The sequence below is a fragment of the Maniola hyperantus genome, chromosome 2 (genome assembly GCF_902806685.2).
Source record: "Maniola hyperantus chromosome 2, iAphHyp1.2, whole genome shotgun sequence".
Lineage (NCBI taxonomy): Eukaryota > Metazoa > Arthropoda > Insecta > Lepidoptera > Nymphalidae > Maniola > Maniola hyperantus.
The window spans coordinates 16437976-16451454 of record NC_048537.1 but is presented as its reverse complement, the minus strand read 5'-3'; the positions used below and the strand labels follow the sequence as shown (position 1 = coordinate 16451454).

Genomic DNA, 13479 nt, shown 5'->3' with positions numbered 1-13479 from the left:
CCCCAGTATCTGCCATTTTTTGAAGCACCCTCAAAAACTGCGTAATCCCTGCGGCCAATATTTATAGTACGCGACAGGTCGAGGTGCGTGATAGTGCGGGGCGACTCCCCGCCTCATACCCAAGTTGCCATCTTGACATTCGCGTTATATATGTAGTGTTGTGTCGCCAAGCGTATGTATGAGCACTGGGCTCTGATGGCTCTGACATTGCCATGCAAAGGAAGTATTTAAAAAAAATAACTAAAAATATATTTTAAAAATATTTATATTTTGCTTTGATTATTAATACTCTTATAATAAAATTAATTACATTTCTAACTATAATTTTTATTACATAGTAATAATCATCCTACAATAAATGGACGGACGGGTATATCACAGGTTAGTTATTATGTATTACAGATCTTTTTAATATAATATCCGCATTTTTTATTTTACTTAAAGATATGATATAGCTAAATGTTTTTTTAAAAGCTTATGTTTAATAAGTATTTAGATAATAATAAATGGCACTAAACTAACTAAGTATAGCAGTAAAAAGTCTGAGCAAGTAATATTATCATTAGAAACCGCAGGGCACTACCCCGGCTGGTATGTTACACCACATTGAACACAAAGTATCCACCAAAAAAACAGCACCACTTTTTAATAATAATTGCAATAATATGTTAACTAAATGTTCTATAGTAATAAGTTTTCTTCAGCAGCGTAAGTGTAATTATTTTTAAATGGCTTTACAGCTCTGGGATCTAGTCTTTTTAAATTTGTCTAGCGTAACTTTTGAAGATAACTATAAGCACGCGACAGGTCGAAATGGTAATCGGGGAGGGAACGCCCCGACCCCGCGGCGTGGTGGGTTACGTGCGAGTGTGCAGAGCTACCCCCCCATCCCCCACCCCATAACCCGATTGCCATCTCGACCTGTCGCGGTCTATGTCTGTCATACTATGAACGGGGAAGAAAATGTGATTTTACATCTCCATCATTTTAGAAGAACGCACAGTTGCTCGCATTTCCACTGAAGATCTCGATAACGTTGTTAGATGTCGAGTACTGTAACACTAACGTCTGCAAAATGGATCTTAACGTTATAGCTTTAAGGTAATTTATTGAGGTTTTTAAATTCATATTTTAGTTTTTATATTTTATTTTATGTAGCTGTATGAACTCAAACCTTAATACAAGGGTACTTAGGTCCATTTTACTCGTTATAGTATTCCGAGACTCGAAATCTTATCGTCGTTGTCGAGATACGTAAACTCACTAAACCTGCTGCGCGATTGCGGGAGAATGACAGCTACAATGTCACGATCGCAATCACCTCTGATTGGTTGACGCTCGCTCACTATTGGCTACAATGCATTGTTGCAACAAGAATCGCACAAATTCAGCATCACACCAATTGAGATTGTAATAATGATTGATACAGATTTTACAAAATCAACCTACTGATTTCAACTAGCTAGGTAAAAAACTAGGAAAAAATTGAAATGACGCCTAAAAATTTCTCACCTCAAAATTACAAATTGAGAAGAATTGTTATTCGAAAGAGAACCTTAACTACAGCCTTTAGAATACATATTCTAAGAAATAAAGAGGCACAAAAAGTGCTGACTATGAAATGTTATAATCAAAATGCACGAATAAATCTTTCGATGCTTCAATATTAAAATGTTACTTATACAAAACTGGCAGTATTATACTTAAAATAAATTGACATAAAAGTCGTGGCTTGTGACTTGTCCCACTTTTTAGGGTTCCGTAAGTCTAGAGAAAAAAGGAACTATTATAGGATCACTTTGCTGTCTGTCAAGAACATTCAAGGGAATCAAAACGTATAGGATACTTCCCGTTGACCTAGAATCATGAAATTTAGCAGATAGCAATGTCTTATAGCACAAATAAAGGGAAAAATCCAAAAACCGTGATTTTGTGTACATCACAAAAAAAAAACGGGAAAGTGCGAGTCAGACTCGCGCACCGAGGGTTCCGTCCTCGGATAATTTTTCGACATTTTGCATAAAAATAAAAAATTCGTAAACAGATGTAATTTATTTTTGGGATGTAACCGCAATTTCACGGTTTTCGGATTTATTCCTTTACTTGTGCTATAAGACCTACCTACCTCCCAAATTTCAAGATTCTAGGTCAACAGGATACGTTTTCTTGACAGACAGGACAGACGGACAGACAGACAACGAAGTGATCCTATAAGGGATTCTTTTTTCCTTTTAAGGTACAGAAACCTAAAATCAAGTGTTATTGCTTGTACGATGGTACAGAACCCTTCGAGTGCGAGTCCTACTCGCGCTAAACCGGTTTTTCAAATTTAATGGATAGGCCAACAACTTGGCAATAGTCACGGAATGGATAGTCCTTAGTAGGTGGGAGACACTAGCAGCTTGTGAAGCCAGTAGTGACGTCACTCTTTCTGCTTGTCGTGCAGCCAGGGCCGGAAGATGGGCAGCGTGGTGGGGTAGTGCGTGGGCGGGTGCGCCTCGGCGTCGCCGTCGCGGAACGGATACGTGCCCAGCAAGATCGGCAGCTGCAGCTTCACTTCCTTCTCCAAGCTCTTCGGCTCGATGATGAACTGGAAACAATAAATTGATATGAAATTCATCTCGGCTCATTGGCACTCATAATAAAGTTTAATTTGAAAATGAATATCATTTTCGTTAGTAATCAGCATCAGCATCCCGAAAAACGTCTGACATGAACCCAAATGCATATGTTTTTCTAAAAAAAACGATAACTGCGATTTGGACTCGCACACGAATGGTTCCGATCCATTAAATTTGTTGATTTGTTATTATAGCGGCAATAAGGCTCTCGTTTTCAATCTTCGGGTACGGAACCCTAATAAATATATTGATCATGTTTGATTTGCAATTGGACGTCATTTTCGTAATCAGCACCCCGAAATACCTAGGAAATGACATTCTAACTGAATGTCACTTTGTTTAAAACATGTATAATATGTTCTCGCGCCCACTGCATTGTGCTATGTAAGATACTTACAAATACGTCATATTGCACGGATATGAGGTGGCAGCCGCGCAGGTTGGTGGGCGGCAGCGGCGGCACGTACAGCAGTTCCGCGCGCCAGCGCTGCGCCTCTCCCGCGCGCAGCTTGCCTCGCGCCAACCGCGCCAGCTCGCGCCGTTCCGTGGCAGCCACCTTCCCGTGCGCGCTGTATTGGATTGTCTGCAAAACAAACATTCAATTTAATAAAAAGAAACTCGACATGAGTGCGGTTGTCCACGAGCGCGGACAGTGCCACAGTGCCACGCTCAGCCCTTCCTCTTCACCTACCTCTGTGAGTGCGGCGCGGGTGGCGCGGATGTGCGTGCGGGAGCGGTTATCCACGAGCGCGGACAGGGCGATGCTCTGCCCGGGCACGTACGCGCCGCGGTCCAGCGCGACGCGGCAGCTCACGGTGCCGCCGCCCACGCAGCCCACGCCCAGCTTGTGCTCAACGCTCAGCTCGAACTCTTGCTGTACCCAAAGATAATACTTTCATGACCCTTACTGACCTATGTTTCATGCAAACATTATATGAAGAATAATAACAATGATATTAATTTTCAATATTCTAATCACAATAACAAAATGCGTTTTTTATGTCCAAATTAATTAGCTCCAAATACATCAATTTAATTGGCTATTTTCTAAAGATTCCTTAATGAATAAATTCCATCACGTCAACAAATTAATATTCATGTCTTGTGCAGACTGCAGACCAGCATGAATGTAATACCTACTTTTACCTGATGAAACAACAATAATGTGGCTAATTCCATTATACGCAATATCTAAACTAAAATGACACGTCTAAATCTATTGCTATCCATTTCATAGTGTTGCTTGCGGAAAAGATAGTTTAGAGATTGTGTATAAGAGAATCCGCCCCAATGCAATCTGATGGTTACAGATCTCAAGTCGTTGCACTTTGAGTGGATGCCTTGTTACTCTGTGTTACTATTCAAGCATTAATAAAATAATAATAAGTAACAACATATAATAATTTGTCACAGTAAACTCTTGTGAAGTGTCTACTAGTCTACGAAACATCAATATTATCAGAAAAGTCAGAAATCAAAATATAATTATTGTACATAATATAGATGACCTTAATAGTATAATTTGACATTTACAATGAATGTCTAAAATCTATAAAAAAATATTTTGCAGCTTGTAAATTGTTGTTTTCATTTTCATTCCGTTTGACCCTGGGCATAGGCCTCCTTTGGGCTTTTCTTTCCTTTGTTTCCTTCTCCATGTGATCCCTGATGTGACGACTGACAATTAACTTGCATAATTAGAGCACTAAATTATAATTTTTGTGGTCTATATATACAAATTAATACTTAATAGAACCTAACTTATCAAAAAGAAATCACTTACAGCTAAAACTGGAGGTTCCAAATTCAAGTCAATCGGGTTCATAACAATAAAGACTTGTTGGTTCTTATGAGTCAATCCATTGGGTTCTCTCAGTGCCGCCTTGCAGTAATACTGCACCCAGCCGTGTGTGCCGAGGAAGGTAGACGGGAGGCCCATCGGCAAACCTAACTTGAAGGGAAAGCTGTGTATGCCAGGTGATAAGATGGATGCTGCATGACCTGCAATGGTTATTAACTAATTGTTTAAATATGACAGCATCACAAATTCACAAAGCGAATTTTTAATAATATAAAACAAAGGTTTATTTTTAAATTTGAATAGAACATTAATTTTGTTAGTAAGGCATTTTATAGCACACGCAAAACATCTTCTTCTTCTTCTTCTTCTTTGCTCTGGGCCGGTTTCCGCACTTAAACGTTTCCGTCTGTTGTGTGTGCATGCAAAACATGTCGTCCAATCTGAATATCTAAATATATGTATAAAAGGAAAAGCGGACTGACTGACTGACTGATCTATCAACGCACAGCTTAAACTACTGGATCCGGATTGGGCTAAAATTTGGCATGCAGAGAGCTATTATGATGCAGACATTTGCTAGGAAAGGATTTTGGAAAATAAAGGTTTGAAATTTGTATAGCCCATGTGGACAAAGTCACAGGCACAAGTTAGTGAGGCATATGACTGTACACTGAACAGATCTTTTTTGTTTCACAGATATTTGATAAGGATTTTGTAACAGTTATAATGTTACCTGGTTCACCAAGGAGACGCATTCTGAAATCAATGTAGTTCTCTTTGTCAAACAGCCTCTCATGTCTCCCGGAGCCAACCCTCACCACTCCCTCCCCTATCACATGGAAGTGGAGACCTGAAACATAACAAAGTATGACATTCATGCAAAAATACAGCTACCTATTTACCCGATCATAGAAACATAATCCCTAAAAGTTTCTTCTAACTTTTTAATACATCTCCACACTACTCGTAATCTGAGCTTTAATATTAAATAGTGTGTTAAAAATCTGTTGAATAATAAATATGCAACTCATATTAATAACACAATAATTTTTTTACTTTTTTGAGTAGTTCCAAAATCTGCATTAAATGGTATGGTGTTTCATATAGGACCATTTTTTTTTTCAGATATAAGTTAGCCCTTGACTACAATAATCTCATCTGGCAGTAAGTGAGTAGCAGTAACAGTCTAACCTGGAAGGGATATGGCATTTTGCCTCTTTGGTTTCTACATAGCATTGTACCGAAACACTAAATCACTTGGCCGCATGGCTTTGCTGGTAGAGTGGTACTAGCCACAACCAAAGCCTCTCACCAGACAAAAGTATAAAGAAAAGTCAGTGAGTAGTAGTGTGTAGTGAGTAAAGTGAGTGTAAGTAGTAAAGTATAAAAGCCCCTTATTTTTCTAATATTACAGACCTATTTAATGAAAGAAAATTTTGAATATTTTTCTAATCAAAAAATTAGGTATTAATATAAAATTCTAAAAAAAACTTCAATTTGAGTCACACCATTAGTTTTATAGTTATTAATGTCTTTAGTTAGTTCAATGTTAAAGGAATGGCTAAATGACCTCCCAACCCACATGAATTTAGCTCAAAGTTATGTAGGCGTTGAGACAGTTTGCATTCTAAAAGCCTTAAAACTTACCAAGAACTGGTGTATCATCCTGCAGCTCCATTAGAACTTTCCCGGACAAAAACTGACCCGGGAAATACAGGAGCGACGTATTGTCAAACACTATTAAAAATTTTAGCAGCTTTCTTGGCATTGTTGTGATTTATACTTGCAGAATTATTATATATATTTGTTTTTAATGTTAAGTGTCACGTAATTTACTATAAGTATTTAATACATTAGAAAATAAACTTTCGTTGGTCAGAAAAAAGTTGTAAAGTTTTAAAACTGTTGAAAAATACAAGGCTTGTATAAACTATTATATATTATTTCAAGATTTTTTCATTAAAAGCACATAAATTAAAGTCTTCTGTTACGAAACCAATTCTTGGGATCGTACCTGTAATAAATAAATTCTACACGCGTCGTAACTCGTACGCTGTTAAGTAATAACTTTGTGAAGGCCACCAAGTTGTTAAAACTTTTTTACCAACAGGTAAAGCAAACACAAGCTTTATTATTTTCAAAAAATAACAATTTATTCACAGTTGCACCACAACATTTGTAATAAATAACGTTGTTTGAATTATTTTAATTTTTCTAAATACTCAGCAGGCACCAAGTTGTACAATTTTTTAAATAATATTTTGACCACAGACCAATAACTTATAGGATACAGACCGCTAACTCCATAGACGATGTTTGTTTCAGTAGTAAGGGGAAGTGGGAGGCAAGGAATTTATATAACAAATTGTCATTGTAGTAGTGATTGTCTGTCTCACATTTTATTGGTTTTTACTATGAGAATCCACAGGACCATCTCTTTCTAACTTTATATAATATATAGCAATTATATGCCCGGATTGTCGTAAATTAGGGATGGCGTGACAGCAGGAAAACCGTAACTTTTTAGTGATGTCCTTTTTACAGATTTTAACGGTTTTGCTATTAATTACCGATTTTCAGTATTTATCGGTAATCCTACTAATAATTATTTAGGAATTTAGTTTTTCAAAAGAAAAATCAAACAAATTTATCAAAATATAAAAACTTTATTTAGAATAAATAATAAGCGACTCTACCACCGGTTCGGAAAGCAGATTCTATTGAGAAGAGCCGGCAAGAAACTCAATAGTTGCTCTCTTTTTTGTAGTGTATTACATTATTTTAAGACTTGTATTCTATTTTAATTCTAAAGATTTTAGGTCTAAAATAGTTTTGTACCAGCTAAACAATGATGGGTTTGGATAGATATAACGCATGCTGTAGGTGCATATTTAAGTCAGCAGAAAGTGTATTGACATTATATAAGTCTTATGCAGGGTGCACATTTAATTAATTAATTATCTTTGCCATATTTAGTTGATACAAAATACATAAAATGAATAATACAATAAATTTATTCGATCAATAGAAATGTCATCCTAAAAATAAGTGCAACCTCATAGTGCAACCCGCGCAACCGCCTCAACCCCTTGCACAGCTTAATCAATCTTATTATTTTTAGGTCAAAAAGGTTTTAAGGATCGTTACATTACATGAGTGTGAAAATCATACATTTGAAAACCACGCGTGTTACTTGCAACTCCGCACCACTAAAACTGTGGTTGCACCATCAAGCATATTTTTAGGATGATTGTAATTTTTTCATCCCAAAAACTCGAATTTTTAAATTATAATGATAAAGATTTATACAATACAAAATCACTGCAATAGCCAGAGCTTCAATGAGGATATCAGCTGTGTTTTAAAATATTTACGAAATTAGATGATTATGCTTCTATTATAAAATAAGAACAAAAAGTTTTTTTCCAAAAAACATATTAACTTAGAAAACTAATAAGTTTTGAAGTAGGTATTCAAAATATTACTTTAGAATTATAAGTGATTGCACAGGCGGATTGCGAGTTTTATATATATACTAGGTATTTAACATTTTACTTATGTGGTTAAGAATTTAGAAGCGCTCAATGAGGCTATAATTTAAAATATTATACTAGATAGATACATTATGAACCTGTCAGTATGCTGTATAACATATTATATTGGAGTGCAATCATCATCACATCAAAAGAAAAGTCTCGATTTACTGACTGACTCATCAACACCCAGCCCAAACACTTGGACCTAAAAAGTTGAAATTTTTGAAGCGAAATGCAATTTTCTAAATTACCACGGGATAGAGAATAAAGAGAAATAGAATTCCACCTGAGTGAAGCCATGGCGTGTCAGTTAGTCTGCGAACGGAAATGGCAAAATGATACGACTTTAATGTTGTTCAAGAGAGATAAAATAATAAAGTTAATCTTAATATATAAAAGGAAAAGGTGACTGACTGACTGACTGACTGATCTATCAACGCACAGCTCATACTACTTGACCGATCGGGCTGAAATTTTGCATGCAGATAGCTATTATGACGTAGGCATCCGCTAAGGATTTTTAAAAATTCAACCCCTAAGGGGGTAAAATAGGGGTTTGAAATTCGTGTAGTCCACGCGTACGAAGTCGCGAGCATATGCTAGTGAACATTAAAACATCAATTCAAACTTTTAACAGTGGCTTAAAACCTTAATTACTTTTGCGACGTACAGTTCTATAGCTTGCGCCTTTAGTAACTTTTGTCGCAATCAAATTTTCCATTTCCTTTCCCTTTTTTCTCGAATCAACATTATGTATTCTTCTATTGAAGTTAATACACCATTGTCTTACTTGCATTCTTATTACGAACAACCAAAAAGCTTTTAAAAAATCTGATTTATGCTCAACACAATCAAACCAAGATGTATTAATTTGTTCGAATTTGTTAATTAAATCTGAATATATGTAAACCTTACATATGTCTGGCAAAATTTTTTCAATGATAGATATACAATCCCATACCAGGGACAACAATTGATTGGATGGGTAGTACAATTTTTTGTTACTTGAATCAAATTCTTTCATTTCAATTAAAGTATGAAATGATTTAATTTCGTTAGACAATAGTGTATTTCGGCAATTTGGGCATTGCTCACAATTTAACTTTGGAAATAAATACCGACAAACTGCGCCGGCAATATAAGACAAAGCATTCGTTTGAAAAACGTTTTCAGGTGGAACACATTCTTCAATAAAATTTACGTTATGAATATCAGAACTGTAATCAACAAATCGTGTATCAAGTTTTGGTCTACTTACCAAATTACTTAGAGTACCGAGCATTTTATCACTATCGGCGGCGCAATTCGCATACAGAGATTTCCCGGTTGTAATGTTATTGATCAACAATGTTTTGAACAATGAAACAAAATTATGACAGTCCGGGTGTGTGCTAGAACCACCCTGACCTCTAATCTGAGAAAAGAAATTTTCCAGGGGATCCTGGTTTAAACGCGTCAGACTCAAAAATTTAACGCCTGAGATTAATCTAAGATCTGACCAAAGATGTTTTATAGTTTTAATGTCGTGTATAAAATTTCTTAAACACAATGGCTTACTTTCTCTTGAATCTGACGCATCGAATTTCATTGATTCTAGTTTCTTCACTGCTTCATTCCAAAAATCAAGATGAGTTGAATTTATAGATAAAGAATTACATAGGTCAGTACTGGAATAGCCGGAGGAGTTCAGGCTGCTGAATAAATTATGAATCAATAAAAGGATCTCAGCAGTGAAAAGTCCATTATCAATGTTTACAGATGGAGGACAATAACCATGTTCCAGTTGTAGTTGACGATAAGTGTTCATCTGTATTCTTAAGCTGTGGGCCACATCTCTGCTGAAGACTTGCGCAGCAAGTTTCACCTGTAATGCATAGTTATTTTTTATTAGATATGTTAATAAACTAAATTTGATAATGCTATTTAGATTTAAAGTAAACATTTCCGTTGTACACAAACTCTAAGCTAAACTAAAATGGTACGTCTAAATCTATTGCTATCCCTTTCATAATGTTGCTTGCGGAAAAGGAAAGCACTAGATTTAGACCAGTTAATTTAGTTTAGTTTAGAGATTGTGTACTAGAGAATCGGCCCAATTGGGCTTAAAATATAATTAAAGAATTTAAATGAGTGGGTTGGAAATTCATAAGGATTCAAATTTTTGTTTAAAAAATTATCTTCTATGCTCATAACTATACTATCCTCAACCTAATTATCCTAATCCTAATAATATTATAAATGTGAAAGTGTGGATGTTTGGATGTTTGTTACTCAATCACGCAAAAACAGCTGAACTTTAAATGATAAGCAAGCTTGGGAATGAGTTGCTTAACGACTTTGTGATAGTTCTAATAAGTTTCAATAATTTTGTAAAGTGGTGATAATAAAAAGAATACCCGGCTGAGTTTGTTGTGGGCTCTTCTCAGACCTGGGCGCGTTTGGAACCCTCGTAGCTTTAGTTTTAAGTTTGCGTTATAATTATCACCACTATATTATCTTACAAATCTAACACTATACCAGACAATCAATAAGAGTAATTTATTACCTATTTTGAATAAATCATTTGACTTTGACTTTGAACGGCTTTGGATGAAATTTGGAATGGAGATAGATTATACCCTGGATTAACACATAGGCTGCTTTTTATCCCGGAAAATCAAAGAGTTCCCGCGGGATTTTGAAAAATGTAAATCCACGCGGACGAAGTCGCGGGCATCACCTAGTATGCTCATAATTATCTTCGACACTATTGGGCGCCGACCCTGGTTATTGGTACTTCTTGTTTTCATGGTGTCTATGTGATCATGTGATGAGAATTTTGTAAGCTGAAACTTAAAATGGACCAACAACAGGGTCTACAACCCATAGTTTCGGAGATAGTGCTTTCAAAAACGTGATCACATAGACACCACGAAAACAAGAAGTTTTAGTACCAACAACTAAGGTCTGCGCACCGTAGTTTTATTGGATTTTTCCATGGCAAGGACATTATCACAAAGCTATTGTTACAAAGCAAAAGTTACTTGCCTTCATCTTGTCATATGAATTTGGTTTCACATGTTTGTCTGTTAATTTGGTAGACCACCCAACACCTGCCACACCATCAACAGCAAACAGCTTCTCAATGTAGTCCCACTGAGCACGCTGACTCCCGATGAGCAAGTCCTTCTTCTGAAAATTATTGCGGAAACATTTGAGTAAATGTGGGACATCATATATATGATATATTTTGTTTCCTTCGATGACATAATGTATTATATTACACCCATCGTTGCCACTTCGAAGTAAATCTTCGCGTGCATCAGCTATTAATGAGTTTATCGCAGCAACATTGGCAGAGCCTTGATCTGATACTGTTGATCTCAAAACAAATCCTGTCTTTAATATTTCCTTAGTTAGTTCTTTAATAATGTTTTTTAGAAAGAAGGTTTTAATTCCATCTCGTACAAAATAAAATGCTATAGGTAGCTTCCAAGGTAAAAATATGCCCCGTAACATAAACACTAAAACTTTGTCAGCAACATTGTTAGTGCGTTCACCACCTCCTAGATCTTCAAATCCTTCAATAACACCGGTATGAAAATTAAAAAATAAATTTTTGTTAATTGCCATTTCGTCAAACAGCAATACACATTGTAACCCCATACAATTTTTATTTTTAGCAGCATCTGCCAAATGCTGAAAAATAAAATCATTAATACCTGGTCTTAAAGGTATATTATTTAATATAGAGCCTATAGTGGATTGAGCTGGTAATCTTAATCTTTTTTGCAAATATCTGTAGCACCTTGGACTTAATTTATATAAAGAAAGCGCAAAAACTTTTTCTTCGTTAGTGTATCTAGAACCTCTAGATTTCACACCAGATAGTCGTAACTGTGAATCTACTAATAATTTGCCGAAATTACTCAAAATAGGATATTTTGTGATAAAGAATTTTATTTTATCAGAAACTGTTTGCACCTTTGCCTTAAACTTATTATATCTGATAGTCATGTTCCGTAATTTTATTTTTAATGTTTTATTACCCTGACGTAGCTTCTGCTTACGAGGGGTTTCTTGATTTTTATCTAAACGTACTCTAGGAATTATGTCTGGCTTTTTATGATGAGATCTAGAATGTGTTCTTTTACGTTTTGGTGTAGTCTGTAAAGCAGACCCAACTTCAGAAGGCATAGGATCAGACGGTATCAAAGTTGTAGCCTGTGAATTGGACACATCCTCTGAAGAGATGGGATCAAATGGAATGGGACTTGGAGTACGCAGAGCAGACACATCCTGAGAAGGCATGATATCTGACAGGATGGAACTTTTAGTCTGTAAAGCAGACACATTTTCGGAAGACATGGGAACAGACGGAATGAAACTTTGAACATCCTCAGAAGGAAAGGTTGTCTGTGAAGCAGATACCACTTCAGAATGCATGGACTCATGAGGAGCAGGACTCAGTGGTTGTGAGTAATGAGTAATAGAAGTTGTTGGCTCTAAAATAGACTGCTGAATTAAATCTGGTGACTTCTGTTTGTCAGGAATCGGGATATTTGGCAAGGGGTTTACTAAATCAATAGGACTTAAAATAACAGAAGCTTGCTCATTCTTACTTTGGTTGTCTGATTGTGAAGTCGATGGGATATCGACTATGTTAACATCGAAGGGTTTACCACGCTGTAAAGGGGATATCTCTAGAAATTTGTCAATTTTAAAATGTACTGGTTTAGTACCTTTTAGGGTTTTTAGTTTAGTTTTAGGGTTTTTAGAAGACTGTGTAATATGCAAATTCAGCGTGGGAATTGAATCTTTTGTCAATCTATTATTTACGATATACCGAGGTAAGAAATGGGATTCGCAAATCCTGACATTTTCTAATTGCCTAAGGGAGTACTTACGCAAATATGGACAGTTAAACAACCATGCCTTCCATCTAGTTGTGTCGGTAAAAGGTACGGCGTGTAAATGTAAGGTGCTTTTACACTTAGGTACACTACACTGCCTCATATCGGATAAAAAGGATACTAGGTAGGTATTTAGAAACACTAACAATTATTACTAAGCCTAAATTAGGTAGGCAAGTTTAAAGAGCACATCCACTATATCTCTAAATTAAAACAATCCCTTAAAAAACTGAAAATAGAAATATAAAACGAATATCCTGTTATAACTGCAGCACACTTCCAGGTTTAAACCACAAGGTTTACAACTCTCGCAATAGGAGAAAAATTAAGTTTTTTAGGTTAGGTTATAAAATCTCTCAAAACCGACATCACGTTTTTATTTTGAAATTCTATGTAATGAAAGCCGATTGGAGCTAATCACCGACCAATAATATTCGAGCAATCTTGAGAGAGTGTGCTGTATGTACATGTGCCTTTAATACTGTGTGAGTGGAGCGAGATAGTCCTGTGGATTTCGAAAGAGGAATAGAAAGTGCGAAAGAAATGGACTGATGCATCTTTTATGGCCCTCAGTTGACAGGGCCTGATTTTGACAATGACATGTCTGAAACTCTGTGGTTTAAAACGTA

At 36.0% G+C, this 13479-nt stretch overlaps 1 protein-coding gene and 1 long non-coding RNA gene across 2 annotated transcripts; both read right to left on the bottom strand.

The window, feature by feature from the left end:
• Positions 1–256: 256 nt before the first annotated feature.
• Positions 257–6682, bottom strand: Vdup1 (arrestin family protein Vdup1). The gene is made up of 6 exons (XM_034975260.2): positions 6070–6682; positions 5156–5272; positions 4405–4622; positions 3313–3495; positions 3019–3204; positions 257–2590 (listed from the first exon to the last, which is right to left on the bottom strand). The coding sequence occupies exons 1-6, from the start codon at positions 6188–6190 to the stop codon at positions 2423–2425; spliced, it is 993 nt and encodes a 330-aa protein (XP_034831151.1). The 5' UTR covers positions 6191–6682; the 3' UTR covers positions 257–2422.
• Positions 6683–7924: 1242 nt separating this feature from the next.
• LOC138403558 (uncharacterized) lies at positions 7925–13439 on the bottom strand. Its single transcript, XR_011237810.1, has 2 exons — positions 10986–13439; positions 7925–9822 (listed from the first exon to the last, which is right to left on the bottom strand). It is a non-coding gene; the product is annotated as an uncharacterized lncRNA (long non-coding RNA).
• Between the last annotated feature and the right edge of the window lie 40 nt (positions 13440–13479).

What these genes read in the sequence shown, in the direction of transcription:
- Vdup1 (XM_034975260.2), bottom strand. Translation starts at nt 6,190, where the DNA reads ATGCCAAGAAAGCTGCTAAAATTTTTAATAGTGTTTGACAATACGTCG. An exon ending in GCGTCTCCTTGGTGAACCAG is followed by an intron (nt 4,623 to 5,155) that starts GTAACATTATAA and finishes TAACCATTGCAG; the next exon opens with GTCATGCAGCATCCATCTTA. An exon ending in TGGAACCTCCAGTTTTAGCT is followed by an intron (nt 3,496 to 4,404) that starts GTAAGTGATTTC and finishes CTTTGGGTACAG; the next exon opens with CAAGAGTTCGAGCTGAGCGT.